At 46.0% G+C, this 15,597-nt stretch overlaps 1 protein-coding gene across 1 annotated transcript; it reads right to left on the bottom strand.

Annotated features, from left to right (window-relative positions):
- Nucleotides 1–3,840: 3,840 nt before the first annotated feature.
- On the bottom strand, nt 3,841–5,704 carry LOC109736592 (BTB/POZ and MATH domain-containing protein 1-like). Its single transcript, XM_020295804.3, has one exon. It carries the CDS (start codon nt 4,942–4,944, stop codon nt 3,841–3,843), a length of 1,104 nt encoding a protein of 367 aa, XP_020151393.1. The 5' UTR covers nt 4,945–5,704.
- Between the last annotated feature and the right edge of the window lie 9,893 nt (nt 5,705–15,597).

The following is a 15,597-nucleotide window of genomic DNA, read 5'->3' as shown; positions in this document are numbered from 1 at the left end:
CAGATTGAGGAGTTCTAGATCTGCTCTGACCTGGTAGGATTGGACGATCCTCAACTGGAACTCCCTCGACGACGGATCTGAGTCTGCCGCCGCAATCCGATCCATCTCCTTCAGCTCATGCACACACATGATCTAGGAGGTCGCATCGTCGCGGATCCGCAGCGCCCGTTCGATCCACCATCGAGCCCTCGTTGCCCGCAGCGTCTCCGGCGACACCGAGGCAATTGGTCGGAGCATCTCCGGGAACAATAAGTAGATGGAGGGGAGGGGCATCCGTGGCACCGTCGAGCCTGGGGGAGGCGGCGAGCAGGTGGATCTGGTGGCGCGAGGCATGGGGAAGGGTGAGAACTACGGCGGCGGCGAGCGGCGGTGGCAGCTAGTGGGGGTCGGTGGGAGGCGTTTGAGGGGGCGGTCACAGGAGCGGTCGCGGGGGCGGTCATTCGAGAAACCTCATACAGCCCTTCCATCCAAATTGAGCATAGTAGAGCATTCATCAAGTCTTCTCTCTATTTATTGGCAAATGGGTGTGACAGGTGTTGCGATGCCCCAGTGGTTACGATCGCTTGTCGCTGATCGTAGTTGGTACATGTTAAAATATCTCATAAACCGTGTGTCCAAATTATGAATTGTTTTCGTCATGGCATTATCACTCGAGACCTTTAAAACTCAATAACATATTTAATGATTTTGACGAACTTTTTTTAGACACAACTGGTGCTTCCAACAAGAATTAACATGTCCGTCTAACTAGCACTAACATGTGCCCTCAATATAAACTAATATGTGCTTCACAAGGGAAGTACATAGATGCTTCCCGCAAAAACACACCATGAACTAATGTGTGCTCTCACATGGAGCAAATGTGTACTTTGCGTGGGAGCACACCTCTGTGCTAAGCGCGGCGCAGCACATCTAAACGCGGCACCAAGCCCGCCTTAATGTGGTGTGCATCACACTTATACTTGCATTAAGCGCACTTTCATACGCATGGGGCACTACACTTGTAGAAATAGGAAATGAGGGAAAAATAAAAAATGCAGGTAACGAACTGGTTGTTGCACGTTTTGCTCTGCCTTTGTTCGCAAAGGGAATGTTTAGTGGGAGCGACTACCTCACGGGAATCCTTCGGGGGCAACCACAACGACCACTTTCCCGTTCCTGGAGCGCGTCAATTGATGCGTTCAAAAGCCGCAACATGTCGCGCTCTAGGCACACCCTCAAGATTTTGTTTTTCTTTCTTTCTGCACTCTTTTTTGGTTTCTTGGCTTTCCGTTTTTTTACTGGTTTCCTCTAGGTTTTGGCAGAATATTTGTTTCAATTTTCGAGAAGCACCGATTTTCTGCGAGAACCACGACTATGCTTCTCGATAAGGAAAAAGCAAGTATGTGTTTCTAAAAAGGGAAAAGCAGAATCGTGCTTCTGTGATAAGCACAACATATCCTTCCACGAGAACAGTCCTTCCGTGAGTTATGCTTCTCGCAGAAGCAAAATTTATGTTTATTTTTACTTTTTTAGGAAGCACATCAGTGTCTTTCTCTTTTGGGGAAGCATAATTCCACGAGAAGTGTGCTTCTCGAAAAAGAAGCACAACATGTACTTCCCAAAAAAAAAGCACAACTATACTTCACAAAAAGGTGAAAAGCACAATCGTGCTTTTGGGTTCCCTTTTTTCGGTTTGGGCGTTTTCCTGGGTTTTGGTCTTTTTTGTTCTTTTTGTTGGTTTTCGTTTTTTTTCTTTGATTTTTTAATTTCAATTTTTTGTTTTATATTCTCAAATTTTCCATGAATTGTTTTTGTCGGACCCTATTGACATGGAATCTAGTATCAGAGATCTCAACGCGAGGAATCCAACGGTGAAAACACTTCGTGATTTGGACGCATGGTTCAAGAGGTAAAACGTTCTGAAAAAATGAATCTATGGAAAAAAGGAAAACTCACAGGTTTCGACAAATGACGCACATGCAATGTACCATTTGTAGCACCAGAGAAGGTGAAAAGTGATCTTTGCAAGGATACCCCTTAACTAGTGATTTTATTGTTTATTTCCCCTAACCTTTTTGGGCCTCTCGCATGAATGGTCCAACTCAGGCTAACTAGACAGCTTCTGGGCCATGCTGTGGGCCAATCCTATTTGGCGCTGCAGGCGCCCGTTAATCACCTCCCTTGCTGGGCCGGCCCGTGTAGAGTTTTTTCTTCCAGTGTTTTAATCCAAAAAAATTCGCACTACTACCGAATCAAACCCATGACCTCCTTCACAAATAAACACACCACAACCACCAGGCCACTAACCAACTTGTGCACTCTATCTTCGATTTACTCTTTTATCCGTTTGTCAGTTTGTTTTGTTATTTTTCTTTTTTTCTAGTTCTTTTACCATTTCTTTTATTTATTTTCTTCAATGCGTTTTTTTTAGTTCGTGAACTATTTCATTTTTTGATGAACTCTTTTCACAAATCGATGAACTTTCTCCATTTTTGGATGAACTATTTTTGAAAATTGGTGAACTTTCTAAATTTGATGAACTTTTTTCAAATTCAATAAACTTTTATCAAATTCAATGAACTTTTATCAAATTCCGTAAACTTTTTTCAAAAATCGATGAACTTTTTTAGGAGCCGATGAACTATTTTCAAATTCGATGAACTTTTATCAAATTCGGTGAACTTTTTTCAAAAAATCGATGAACTTTTTTAGGAATCGATGAACTATTTTCAAATTTGATTAACTTTTTCAACTTCGGTGAACCTATTTGGAAAAATTTCATGAATTTTTTGTGCAAAATCCGGAACATTTTTTAATTCGTAAACGTTTTTGTTTTGGGGGAATTTTTTGTTTTTTTATATCAATCAATGTGAAGAAAGTTGAATATATATTAATGTTTGTCTAAGGGAGAGCTCAAATAGAGTTATATTCCTAATAATAATCAACAAACTGAGCTTGGTATAGTGGTGAATGCTCGAAGCTGTTACCTTTGCCGTGCCGAGATCGGTTCCTGCCGTGCCCGAATTAGCATCAGCTTTTTTCCCTTCGCGTTTGCATTTTTTCCACTGTTTTGTTGGGCCGGCCCGCTACACGTTGCGTGCAAGCGCAGGAGCGCTGGCCAGCGCTTGCAGCGCCCAATAGGAGCTCCCCATGTTGTGCACCTAGTTGTGTAGCCTGCAGATGCTCAAAAAAAAAAGTTGTGTAGCCTGCATCACATATATTCTCATTTTTGGACTCCGCCGGCCATCTCAAGCCTCGCCACCATCCCGCCGCTCAGGCCCGACAGCTGCGACCCCATGATCGCCGACCATGTAGTTTTACACCCGTACTGCACAGTTTGCCTTATTCCCTTTCCATTTTTTAGATCCGCCGCAACGCTTTCCTTTGTTGCAAAACCAATATGGACCTTTTCCGCGGGCTTTTTTCTGAGTAATGGAGCTGGGGAAGCCCTACCTATTTTTCTAGAAAAAAATCAAAGCTTTTTCCGTATGCAAACTTGGAATCACAAAGCTGCTCATATCTTTGTTAAGCAAGGTAGGTGAGTACTGCGGTCCATCAAAAACTTGGCTACACGTGGAGCAGAAACTGCACAAGCTTTTAAGTCCTTACAAAACCGCAACAAAAACTACACAACAAATCCAGTTCGACACTAGTCATGCATCCCAGCAAATACAAGACACAAGTATCACCTACCACTTCGCATTCTGATTGCAAAATGAACATGAATATAGATACATTGTTTTGCCCTTAGCCCCTGAGACATACATGCAACCATAGACCATAGTACCATACAGTGAAATAGGTAAGAACGTAGATACCGAATTATTAGATTAGATGCAATGATCATGAGCCACACTACTAAATTGTCATGATAATATCTTTGACCGCTTTCAGCTCGGCCGGCAGGAAGCTAGCAGCCAGCTCTCTGAGAACAGACGGGCAGCTATTCTTCAGATGCTTGTAACCATCACTTGCCATCATCGCTTCCAAATTGGAAGGAGAAACAAGGAACTCAAAGCAAGCATCTTTGACTCTATAAGAGCCGTGCTGCTCAGCTAGAGCCAAAGTGGTCGCCACGATGTTGGAGTCAATGAGGTTGCACAACTTCTCTTCACAAATGAGCTTCAACCTCTCAATGTTGTACCTATCAGCTGCAACAAGTAGATGGCTAGCCATCACCGCGTCTCTCCGTGTTTCATCCCCACTACTCGTCTCAGGAGCGGGCAGTGAGTCAGTGTATATGAAGTGGAGCAATGCTTTGAATACATCACTTTCCATATCACTGATTTCAATTGGACTACCGCCTTTCTCCTTCATGGCGCCAAAGAGCTCAGCTCTAAAGACGGATGACCGAGCGGCGAGTATGGACCTATGAGCCAAGAAACTCACCTCGCCGACATGAAAGGTCACGTCCGCTCCATCTTTGCTCTCTAGGAGGAGGTCACCGAGATGCTGGTGCAAGTTGCTTGGAGGAATCGCAATAATCCGATTACCTCTGTGGATATACTTCACAACGGTAACATCACACCTGATGCTGAAACTGTCGTGCCTTAGATAAGCCGCTCCCTCAAGATCAGCCTTCTTGATAAAACTACTAAAACCCCTACTTGAACGTTTGCTATTGAAGATGTGTTCGGAGGTGTTCTTGCTTTTTGATGCAATTGGTTCCCCTTCCCTGTCAAGCAAACTAAATCTAAATTTTGCCTTCACATCCTTGGCACCAGCGGGGGCAAGAGCTAGAAAAACAGATATGAAGCCGGCTTCATACTTTTCGGTGTCGGAACCGTTTGGGTAATACTCCACGACCCAATCATGACCTCCAACAGTGAAAGGGGTAGATTTCACGTAGTTGCCATGCTGAATTTGGCCCTTGATTCTTGAGTATCCGTCTATCTTGATCACATATGAACTTTCCTCAGATGACGCTACAACGGCAGCAGGAAGATCGCACAGCTCCGCCATTGTGGTGGTGAGCTAGGTAGGGTCGGGACCGAGTTGGAGTCGAGCTGGACGGGAATGGGAAGCGCGTCAGCGAGTTGCCGTCGAGTGCTGGAACTAGGAAGAACAGGAAGAGAACGGCGGCTGTGAATACCTCACGACATGCGGCTTAGGTAATGGAGGGATGGCGGCAGGTCGATGCCTTTGAGGTGCCGCAGCTGCCGTGGCCTGGTTTTAAGTTTGTAGTGCAGCGTGTATAGCAATTAATAGTCCTGTTGAATGAAAAAAAAACAATTAGTTCCAACGTTTTGCAAAAGAACAAATTTCACATTGGAGTCACCGGCCCCGTTCCTCGATCCGAACGATCAGGATTTTCTGTGCGTCTATACAGAATCGCAAAAAAAGAAAAAAGTTTGATCGATCTTCTCTAGGCAAATCAAACGGAAATACTACTGGCAACATGTTAGGCCCTGTTCGCTTGCACAGGATTAGACCCTACAGGGATTGAGTTGACCCCGGTGGGTTTAATGCCTGCCAGCTATAAACCATTCGGTTAATCCCTTCAACGTTTTTTTCTGAGACGGAGACAAAAGATTTGCCTCATTAATTAATTAAGAAGAAAGTTGCCCATTTAATTTACGAAAAATAAGACAAAAAGTGATACAAACAACCCATAAATAAGGTCATCTAAAATACTACTTTATGATACTATGCATTATTAGGGAGGTGCTATCATACACTAGTATCATATGCATGATACTAACTTATGATACTACTCATTACGAGCAGCCTAGTGAACCTATGGCCCCAGGTCTATTCTCCATTAAATATTACTCCTATAAATTTTTTTGTTATTACTTTTATTTTGTTGTTCTCTATTATACCATCCACCACTATTTGCTTTTAATTTTGTACTCCCTCCGTCCGAAAAAGGTTATCCCTCGAAGGGATGTATCTAGCACCAAGTTAATGCTAGATACATTTATTTGAGGGACAAGTTTTTCGGGCGGAGGGAGTAACTCGCAAGATAAAGTGATTGACAACCTCGTTGTTACATTGGGAGCAAGCAATTGTCTTCTTTGTGTGCAGGTGCTGCTTATCTTGGAGCAAGCAATTGTCTTGTTAGCACAACACAACCTAGCCACGACAACCAACATAGGGCTAACTTTGTAAACATACCTCTGTCGGTGTCAAAACCGGCGGATCTCGGGTAGGGGGTCCCGAACTGTGCGTCTAAGGTCGATGGTAACAGGGGACACGATGTTTATCCAGGTTCGGGCCCTCTCTATGGAGGTAATACCCTACTCCCTGCTTGATTGATCTTGATGAATATGAGTATTACAAGAGTTGATCTACCACGAGATCGTAATGGCTAAAACCCTAGAAGTCTAGCCTGTTTTATTATGATTGCCTCTACGGACTAAACCCTTCGGTTTATATAGACACCAGAGGGGACTAGGGTTGTACAAAGTCAGTTATAGAGAAAGGAATCTTCATATCCGAACGCCAAGCTTGCCATCCACGCCAAGGAGAGTCCCATCCGGACACGGGAGAGAGTCTTCTGTCTTGTATCTTCACGGCCCATCAGTCCGGAGCACGTTACATAGTCCGGGCGCCCGAGGACCCCTTAATCCAGGACTCCCTCAGTAGCCCCCGAACCAGGCTTTCAATGACGATGTGTCCGGCGCGCAGATTGTCTTCGGCATTGCAAGGCGGGTTCTCCTCCGATGAATTTAAAGAGCTGTATTCGGCCTTCTATTTAATGTCATACCCATCGGCTTCTGTGCATCCATGGCTCCAGCTTCCACGTGTCGAGGGAATACGAGAGGTCAGGGTATTTTTTGCACATAACACCCCGGCCATGTAAGAAAGGCGTCTATTTAAAGAGATTGGATCTCAGATCCATTCCACACCAAGCGGAAAATCCTCAGAGCTTGCTAGGAGAAACCATTCGGCCAGCGCTCCCAGTTCTTCCTCCCCCCCCCACGGCTCCGAAAAAGGCGATTGGGAAAGATGTTCCGTATCCCACGACCAGCTGGTGAAGCCGCAAACGTAGGGATCCCCCCCCCCCCCCCCCCGCGGATCTAGTCCCTGTTCGGGCAGGATTGACCTCCTTCAATGGCGGGGCTCAGGCGGAGGATTTCCCCAATACATCCAGGGGAACGAGTGTGCTTCGTTCCCTACTTGTTAAGAGGCTCGGATTTCCAATCCACCCTTTCCTCCGAGGACTTCTCGAGTATTACGGCCTCCAGCTGCACAATCTCACTCCTGCCTCCATCCTGCACATCGCGGGTTACGTTGCTCTTTGTGAGCTATTCCTGGGTTGTGAGGCCCATTTTGAGTTATGGAGGAAACTATTCTGTCTCGTCCCTCGCAACCAAGAGGGATCGATATTTGAAGTGGGCGGTGCCGAGGTATGGTGCATCGCCGGGACCGGATACCTGTCCAGCACGCCGAAGAAGGCGTCTGAAGAGTGGCCTTCCGAATGGTTCTACATTGAGGATGTCACTCTTCCTGACCCAGTCCGAATGGGTCTTCCCGAATTTTCAAGCACTCCGTTGAAGAAACGCCACAGCTGGCGCCCTCGGAGCCTCGAGGAGGAAGATAGCGCGGAAGTTCGTCAATTGATGGGCAAGATGAAGACGCTCGCCCAGTCCGGATTGTCGATAATCGAGGTAACGGCGACTTCCATAGTGCGGGGTGTCCAGCCACTCCAATACAAGGGGGCTTCCCATGTGGCACTATAATGGGGAAGATGACGCCTCACGTTGCGGTCGGAAGGGTCCGGACACCCCCGCCGCGTTGGCCAAAATATTGGCCGAACTGTACAAAGGGGAGAAAGAGGAGTTCACTCATCTTAAACGTCGAGATGGATTTTCCATGTACAGTCCTCCTAGCTGGGTGAGTTCTAATCCCACCACTTTACTCAATCCTCTCCCCGAGTCACTTTCAATGGACATTAACCCATCTATTTGCAACATGAATGGTGGAAGGTTACCGAGGGGATCCATAGCCCCACCCCACAGCCAGAGGATCACAACCGGGACCTAGACCCAGGATTCGAAGAGGATCCGGACATATTTGTGGAGCTTGAGGATGGAGTGTTCTACCAGGCGAGCTATGACAGCACGGAAGTGGCCATCATCGCCGACTATCCCGGCCTCCTCCCTACCTCGCATGTAAGTGATCAAGAGACACCTTCTTCGAAAGAGCTTCCTCATTACGCCTCACCCACCGCACTATTTCGTGCTCCAAAGGGGAGGCATCCGACGCCTCAACGTGCGCCAGAGGCATCTCCTAAGAGAGCGGCACCTGCGCCGAGCAAATCTCCGAAGAGGAAGGCGAATGACAACGCAGCAGAGCCTTCATCAAAGAGGTATGGTTTTTTAATCATCCCCCTGGCAGTCATATCAAACTCTGACATTATCCGCTGTGTCTTATCAGGAAAAGCGTTCGCCGGACTATGTCCGGGGATCCTACCGGCCGTGCCTCCACAAGTCAGGTTCCCGACCCTGCCTTAAAGGCGAGGGCTGATACGGGAGTGACGTCGGATTGTCCTTCGGTAGAGGATTCGGATGATGTATCCGTCACAAACTATGAAGTGGAAAGCGGCATGAATCGTCGGCGTCGGCGGGCCGCTCTTCGCGACCCCGGCTTTACAAAAGAGGCGTTCAACGCCTTTAGCTCGGCTGATGCATACATCCGAGCTGCCTGAGACGGGCTTACCAGAGCCACAGACCAGCATTTGAAAGATATGCGGGTAAGTACACCTTTGTACAAATCTGATAATTATATACCAGTAGCCCCTGAGACTTGAAGCAGTTGATACAACTTATTTAAGGATCATTGTATAACCAGGTGCTCACATAGAAGAACAACCTGTTGTCTCAAGAGCTGGAAAAGTGTCGGACCCAGCTAGCTGCTGCTACCGTCGAACTGGAGAAATCTACGAAGGCATCGCCTGGTAATGCTCCCCTCCATCGAGAAAATATAATCATATACCAGCAATATTAAAACTTTTTGTACTCCCCATGGCAGGATCGTCAGATCAACTGAAGGAGGCCCTGCAAGTCACGCAAGCGGGGGAGCAAGAGGCCAAAAGGCAACTCTCCGCGGGCGAACGTGTGCTGACACGGGTTAGGGATGAGAAACATAAGCTCCAGGATTCCAACACCCTACTGGGCGAAGAACTAAAAGATGTGCGAGCCCAGCTGGCCGACTCCGTGAAGGAGAATAAGAGGCTACGAGGCGGCATATTTAGTATGCTTTTCAAACTTGCCTCCATATAATTCGGCAAGGACAGGGACTGACAGATTTATGTCTGCAGGTATGCTGACTGGCCGTCCTAAAGAGGAAATGTCTGGATCTCAAGGTGACCTGCTACAAGAGCTGTCCCAAATGCACGAGCGAGCTCGGCAAACAATGCAGAGTGTTGCCAAGGCTTTATGGCCATCCGCCTCCCCTCCAGGAAGTATGGCGGAGCTCATGGAGCTATTCAAAGGAGCACGACAGCGTATTCGATTATGGAAGATATCAGCCTGCCGAGAAGGTGCGCGGGAGGCCTGGGCCATGGTGAAGACACGGTACACCAAGCTTGATCCAAATCATATGGCCCGGGTTGGACCTCTAGGGTCGGACGGAAAAGAAATTCCCGTTAGTTTGGTATATGACCAAGTAAAAGTAGCCGCAAAATATTCCCAACCGGATTGTAAGTTAGACGGCATAGAGGAGGAATTTTTTTAGTCCAAGTGACTATGTACTTTTTTTGATATATTTGTCCCTAGCTGGATTGTAAAACGATTGTCATGGCAGACCTTTTCGCTTCGACCTCTGGACCCGAAGGTACGGATTGTTTCCGAATACCTGAGCGGCAAGATAGACCGGGGTATGTGTGGAAACCAGGCGTAGGGGTCATAGTTGCTTAAATAGACAAATTGTATCTGACTAGCTATGTTATATTACATTGTAATTGTCAGAAACATCTTCCAGAGAGAATAGTTCCTTTAAGGGTTCCTTTCCTTGGGTGAACATGCGTTAATGTGCATGCCCGAACTGTGACTGAAAAATCGCAGTATACGTAACATCTGGGGGTTCATAGTGTAATGAGTGTGAAAACATCTTTAGTCCGCCGACCGAATATTCCCTTAAGAACGCTAGCTTTCGGCTTCACCCAGTCTGAGGTACACATCCGGATGACCCGGCAGTAACAATTGCAGAGGTGCTCCCTTTATGCCCTAGCCGAACAAACGGGACGTAGGGCATAAGCATAGGAGCCAGGCAACCCAGCTTGGCCAAAACTCAAGTCATAACGATGCATATAATGGCGAAGAAAAGGTGCATATGAGGAAAAGACACATATGTGGTGAGCTTGATGCCCGGAAAATAATAATAAGCTTCTGTACAAGAAGCCCCCAGGTATTATGGGCGTACATATTTAAGGATGTGTACATCATAAGTGTGCGGTTTAGCCGCACGAGAGCTTAAAGCTAAAAAAAGAAAGAGAGGAAAAAGTAATGGAAACAAAAGCGAGAAGAAGACGAACAAAGAGTTCAGCTCTAGGCGTAGAATCTTCGGAGTCTGGCAGCGTTCCATGGGTTCGGCTCTAAGCGATTATCCGAAGCATCACGCAGGCAGTACGCTCCTCCAGTGAGAACTTCCTCAATGATGAAGGGACCCTCCCACTTGGGTTTGAGTTTGTCCTTTTTCTTCTCTGGCAAGCGTAGAAAGAGTTCGCCAACATTATAAGTCTTGGCCCGCACTTCTCTGCTTTGATATCTGCAAGCCTGTTGTTGATATAGTGCGGAACAGGCTTTTGCAACGTCGCGCTCCTTCAGGGTGTCTAAACTATCCTGCCGATCAAGCTCGGCCTCTCTCTCTTCATACATGTGCACTCGAGGTGAGTCATGAATAATGTCACAGGGCAACACAGCCTCTGCGCCGTACACCATGAAGAAGGGTGTATATCTGGTAGTGCGATTGGGCGTGGTCTGCAGCCCCCAGAGTATGGAGTCGAGCTCCTCAACCCAGTGCTTGTCTGATTCTTTCAAAGACCGCACTAGTCTAGGTTTAATGCCGCTCATAATAAGACCATTAGCTTGTTCGACTTGAGCGTTTGTTTGTGGATGATAGACGGAGGCGTAATCGAGCTTAATGCCCAGGTTAGCACACAAGGCCTTCACCTCATCGGCTGTGAAATTGGAGCTGTTATCGGTGATGATGCTGTGTGGGACGCAATAACGGTGCACAACACCGGATATGAAGTCTATCACTGGTCCGGCTTCGGCCGTTTTAACTGGTTTGGCCTCTATCCATTTGGTGAATTTATCTACCATGACCAGCAGATATTTTTTCTTATGGGTTCCTCCTTTAAGAGGTCCGACCATATCAAGCCCCCAGACCGCAAAAGGCCAAGTAATGGGGATTTTTTGTAGAGCGGCGGGAGGTATATGGCTTTGGTTGGCGAAAAGCTGGCATCCGACACAACGTTGGACAAGGTCCTGTGCATCTGCTCGGGCCGTCGGCCAATAGAAACCTGTACGGAAGGCCTTGCTTACAAGGGCCCGAGCCGCGGCGTGGTGACCACCGAGACCGGCGTGAATTTCGGCCAAGAGCTGCCGTCCCTCTTCTTCGGAGATACATCTTTGAAGTACTCCGGTAGCGCTTTTCTTGTAGAGCTCTCCGTCATGGACCTTGTAGGCTTTGGAGCGCCGGACAATGCAGCGAGCCTCATTCTGATCCTCAGGGAGCTCTCGCCTATTAAGGTAAGCCAAGAAGGGTTCGGTCCATGGGGCAATTACTGTGATGATAAGATGGGCCGATGGTGTTATTTCGGTGGCTGAGCCCCCGATGATATCGGTATTTTGTTCGGAGTCTGGGGGTATAATCGGGTCTGGACTGGTGTTGCCGCTCTCCCCTTGCCACACCACGGATGGCTTGAAGAGCCTTTCCAGGAATATGTTAGGCGGGACGAGGTCGCGCTTGGCGTCGATGCAAGCAAGGACATCCGCCGCTTGATTACTTTCTCGAGCCACATGATGGAACTCGAGCCCCTCAAACCGAGCCGACATGTTGAGAACGGTGTTACGATAAGCCGCCATCTTCGGATCTTTGGCTTCGAAATCTCCATTTATTTGGGATATTGCGAGGTTTGAATCCCCACGCACCTCCAGGCGTTGTATGCCCATGGAGACAGCCATCCGAAGACCATGCAATAAGGCCTCGTATTCGGCTGCATTGTTGGAGTCCGTGTATAAATATTTGGAGTACGTACTGAACTGTATCTCCAGTGGGGGACGTTAAGACAACGCCCGCTCCTAAGACCGCTAGCATTTTGGAGCCATCGAAGTGCATGACCCAGTTGGAATATGTGCCATACTCTTTAGGGAGTTCGGCCTCTGTCCATTCGGCAACGAAGTGAGCAGATACGTCTCCGTTGTATCTATAATTTTTGATTGTTCCATGCCAATATTCTACAACTTTCATATAGTTTTTGGCAACTTTTTTATACTATTTTTGGGACTAACATATTGATCCAGTGCCCAGTGCCAGTTCCTGTTAGTTGCATGTTTTGTGTTTCGCAGAAACACCATATCAAATGGAGTCCAAACGGGATAAAAACGGACGGAGAATATTTTTGGAATATTTGGAGAATATGGGAAGAAGAATCAACGCAAGACGGTGCCCGAGGTGGCCACGAGGCAGGGAGCGCGCCTGCCCCCTGGGCGTGCCCCTGATCCTCGTGGGCCACCCGTAAGGCGGTTGCTGCTCTTCTTCGGCCGTAAGAAAGCTAATTTTCAGAGAAAAGTCTGGGCGAAGGTTTCAATCCAATCGGAGTTACGGATCTCCATATATATACGAAACGGTGAAAGGGCAGAAGAGGAGAACACAGAAAAAGAGAGAGACAGAGAGACAGATCCAATCTCGGAGGGGCTCTCGCCCCTCCCATGACATGGAGGCCAAGGACCAGAGGGGAAACCCTTCTCCCATCTAGGCAGGAGGTCAAGGAAGAAGAAGAAGAAGGGGCCCCCTCTACCCTTCTCTTCCGGTGGCACCGGAACGCTGCCGTGGCCACCATCATCATCACTGCGATCTACAGCAACACCTCCGCCATCTTCACCAACATCTCCATCACCTTCCCCCCTCTATCGACAGCGGTCCACTCTCCCGCAACCCGCTATACCCTCTACTTGAACATGGTGCTTTATGCTTCATATTATTATCCAATGATGTGTTGCCATCCTATGATGTCTGAGTAGATTTTCGTTGTTCTATCGGTGGTTGATGAATTGCTATGATTGATTTAATTTGCTTGTGGTTATGTTGCTGTCCTTTGGTGCCCATCATATGAGCGCGCGCGTGGATCTCACCATAGGGTTAGTTGTATGTTGATAGGACTATGTATTGGAGGGCAAGAGTGATAGAAGCTTCAACCTAGCATAGAAATTGATGCATACAGGATTGAAGGGGGGCCAATATATCTTAATGCTATGGTTGGGTTTTACCTTAATGAACGTTAGTAGTTGCGGATGCTTGCTAATAGTTCCAATCATAAGTGCATAGAATTCCAAGTAAGGGATGACATGCTAGCAGTGGCCTCTCCCACATGAAACTTGCTATCGGTCTAGTAAAGTAGTCAATTGCTTAGGGACAATTTTGCAACTCCTACCACCACTTTTCCACACTCGCTATATTTACTTTATTGTGTCTTTATCTAAACAGCCCCTACTTTTTATTTACGCGCTCTTTATTATCTTGCAAACCTATCCAACAACACCTACAAAGTACTTCTAGTTTCATACTTGTTCTAGGTAAAGCGAACGTTAGGCGTGCGTAGAGTTGTATCGGTGGTCGATAGAACTTGAGGGAATATTTCTTCTACCTTTAGCTCCTCGTTGGGTTCGACACTCTTACTTATCGAAAGAGGCTACAATTGATCCCCTATACTTGTGGGTTATCAAGACCTTTTTCTGGCGCCGTTGCCGGCGAGCAATAGCGTGGGGTGAATATTCTCGTGTGTGCTTGTTTGATTTATCACTAAGTAATTTCTATTTTCTGTTCTTAGTTGTTCTCTATCTTTATATGGAACACGAAATACCAAAAAAATTAGGTGTACTTGCTACTCATGGAAATGGGGAACCTCCTAAAACCCTCGATGCTCATTATGTGAAAGATATTATGTACTACTTTGATAATCCCGACAAAACACCATTCAATTATGTAATGGGAGACACGTTGTATCAACGTGAATACTTTAGGGATTATCGCTTGACTCAAAAAGGGAAACTATTATGGGATCAAATTCATATGTTGAAGTGGTATGCTAGGCAACTATGCTTGAGATATGATTATACTTGTTGCTCTAGGATGAAGGCTCCACACCTTCCCTTTTCATGCAAATTTAATGATAATGAAACCTTGGCTTCTTATGCTAGAGGTATATATGATTACTATGATGTGGAACAAATAGAAGAATTTGTTACTTTTATGGGTGCTTATGAAATTGAATCTATGTTCAAAGAATTTGAAAATCTTTATGATGCTGTTTATAGACCTGAAAATTTAGCTATCCTTAAATATTGCTATGCCAATTATGAATTCAATTCCAATATTGATGCATTTATTGAGAAAGTATCCGCTGTCCAAGAAGAGATTAATATTTTGCAGGATCCTATGGAAGAAGAAATTGATGAAACTGTGAGCTCATTGGATGAAAAAGATGATGAGGAGAGCGAAGAACGAAAGGAGGAAGAGCGGATTAGCTACCCGTGCCCACCTTCTAATGAGAGTAACTCTTCAACTCATACATTGTTTAATTCCCCTTCGTGCTTACCGAAGGATGATTGCTATGATAACTATTATGATCCCGTTGATTCTCTTGAAATATCCCTTTTTGATGATGCTTGCTATGCTTGTGGCCAAGATGCCAATATGAATTATGCTTATGGAGATGAACTTGCTATAGTTCCTTATGTTAAACATGAAATTTTTGCTATTGCACCCACGCATGACAGTCCTAGTATCTTTTTGAATTCTCCCGACTACACTATATCGGAGAAGTTTGCACTTATTAAGGATTATATTGATGGGTTGCCTTTTACCGTTGCACATGATGATTTTGATGAATATAATATGCATGTGCTTGCTGCTCCTACTTGCAATTATTATGAGAGAGGAACTATATCTCCACCTCTCTATGTTTCCAACACAATAAAAGTGCAAGAAACTGTTTATACTATGCATTGGCCTTTACTTTGTGTGCATGAATTGTTCTTTTATGACACGCCAATGCATAGGAAGAGAGTTAGACTTCGTTGTTGCGTGATATATGTTGCCTTGTGCTCACTACTAAATGCCAAATCATCGCTAATTAAAATTGGCTTTGATATACCTTTGGATCCGGGTGGATTCACTACTTGAGCACTATATGCCCAGCTTAATGGCTTTGAAGAAAGCGCTGCCAGGGAGACAACCCAGAAGTTTTAGAGAGTCATTTATTTCTGTTGAGTGCTTTTATATAGTTTAAAAACAAAAAAAATAAAGAGGGGAACCTAAAACTTTTTCAAAAAGAAAAGCGAAAGTGGGAAAGACGAGCATTGTTGAAGTGGGAGCTAGCCTTGAACTTTGTTCATGCTCACGGAAACTTTGCGAATCTTGATTACAGAAAATTTTCAACAAAAA

Source organism: Aegilops tauschii, chromosome 1 (assembly GCF_002575655.3).
Source record: "Aegilops tauschii subsp. strangulata cultivar AL8/78 chromosome 1, Aet v6.0, whole genome shotgun sequence".
Taxonomy (NCBI): Eukaryota; Viridiplantae; Streptophyta; class Magnoliopsida; order Poales; family Poaceae; genus Aegilops; species Aegilops tauschii.
This window is presented reverse-complemented; position numbering and strand designations above follow the sequence as displayed.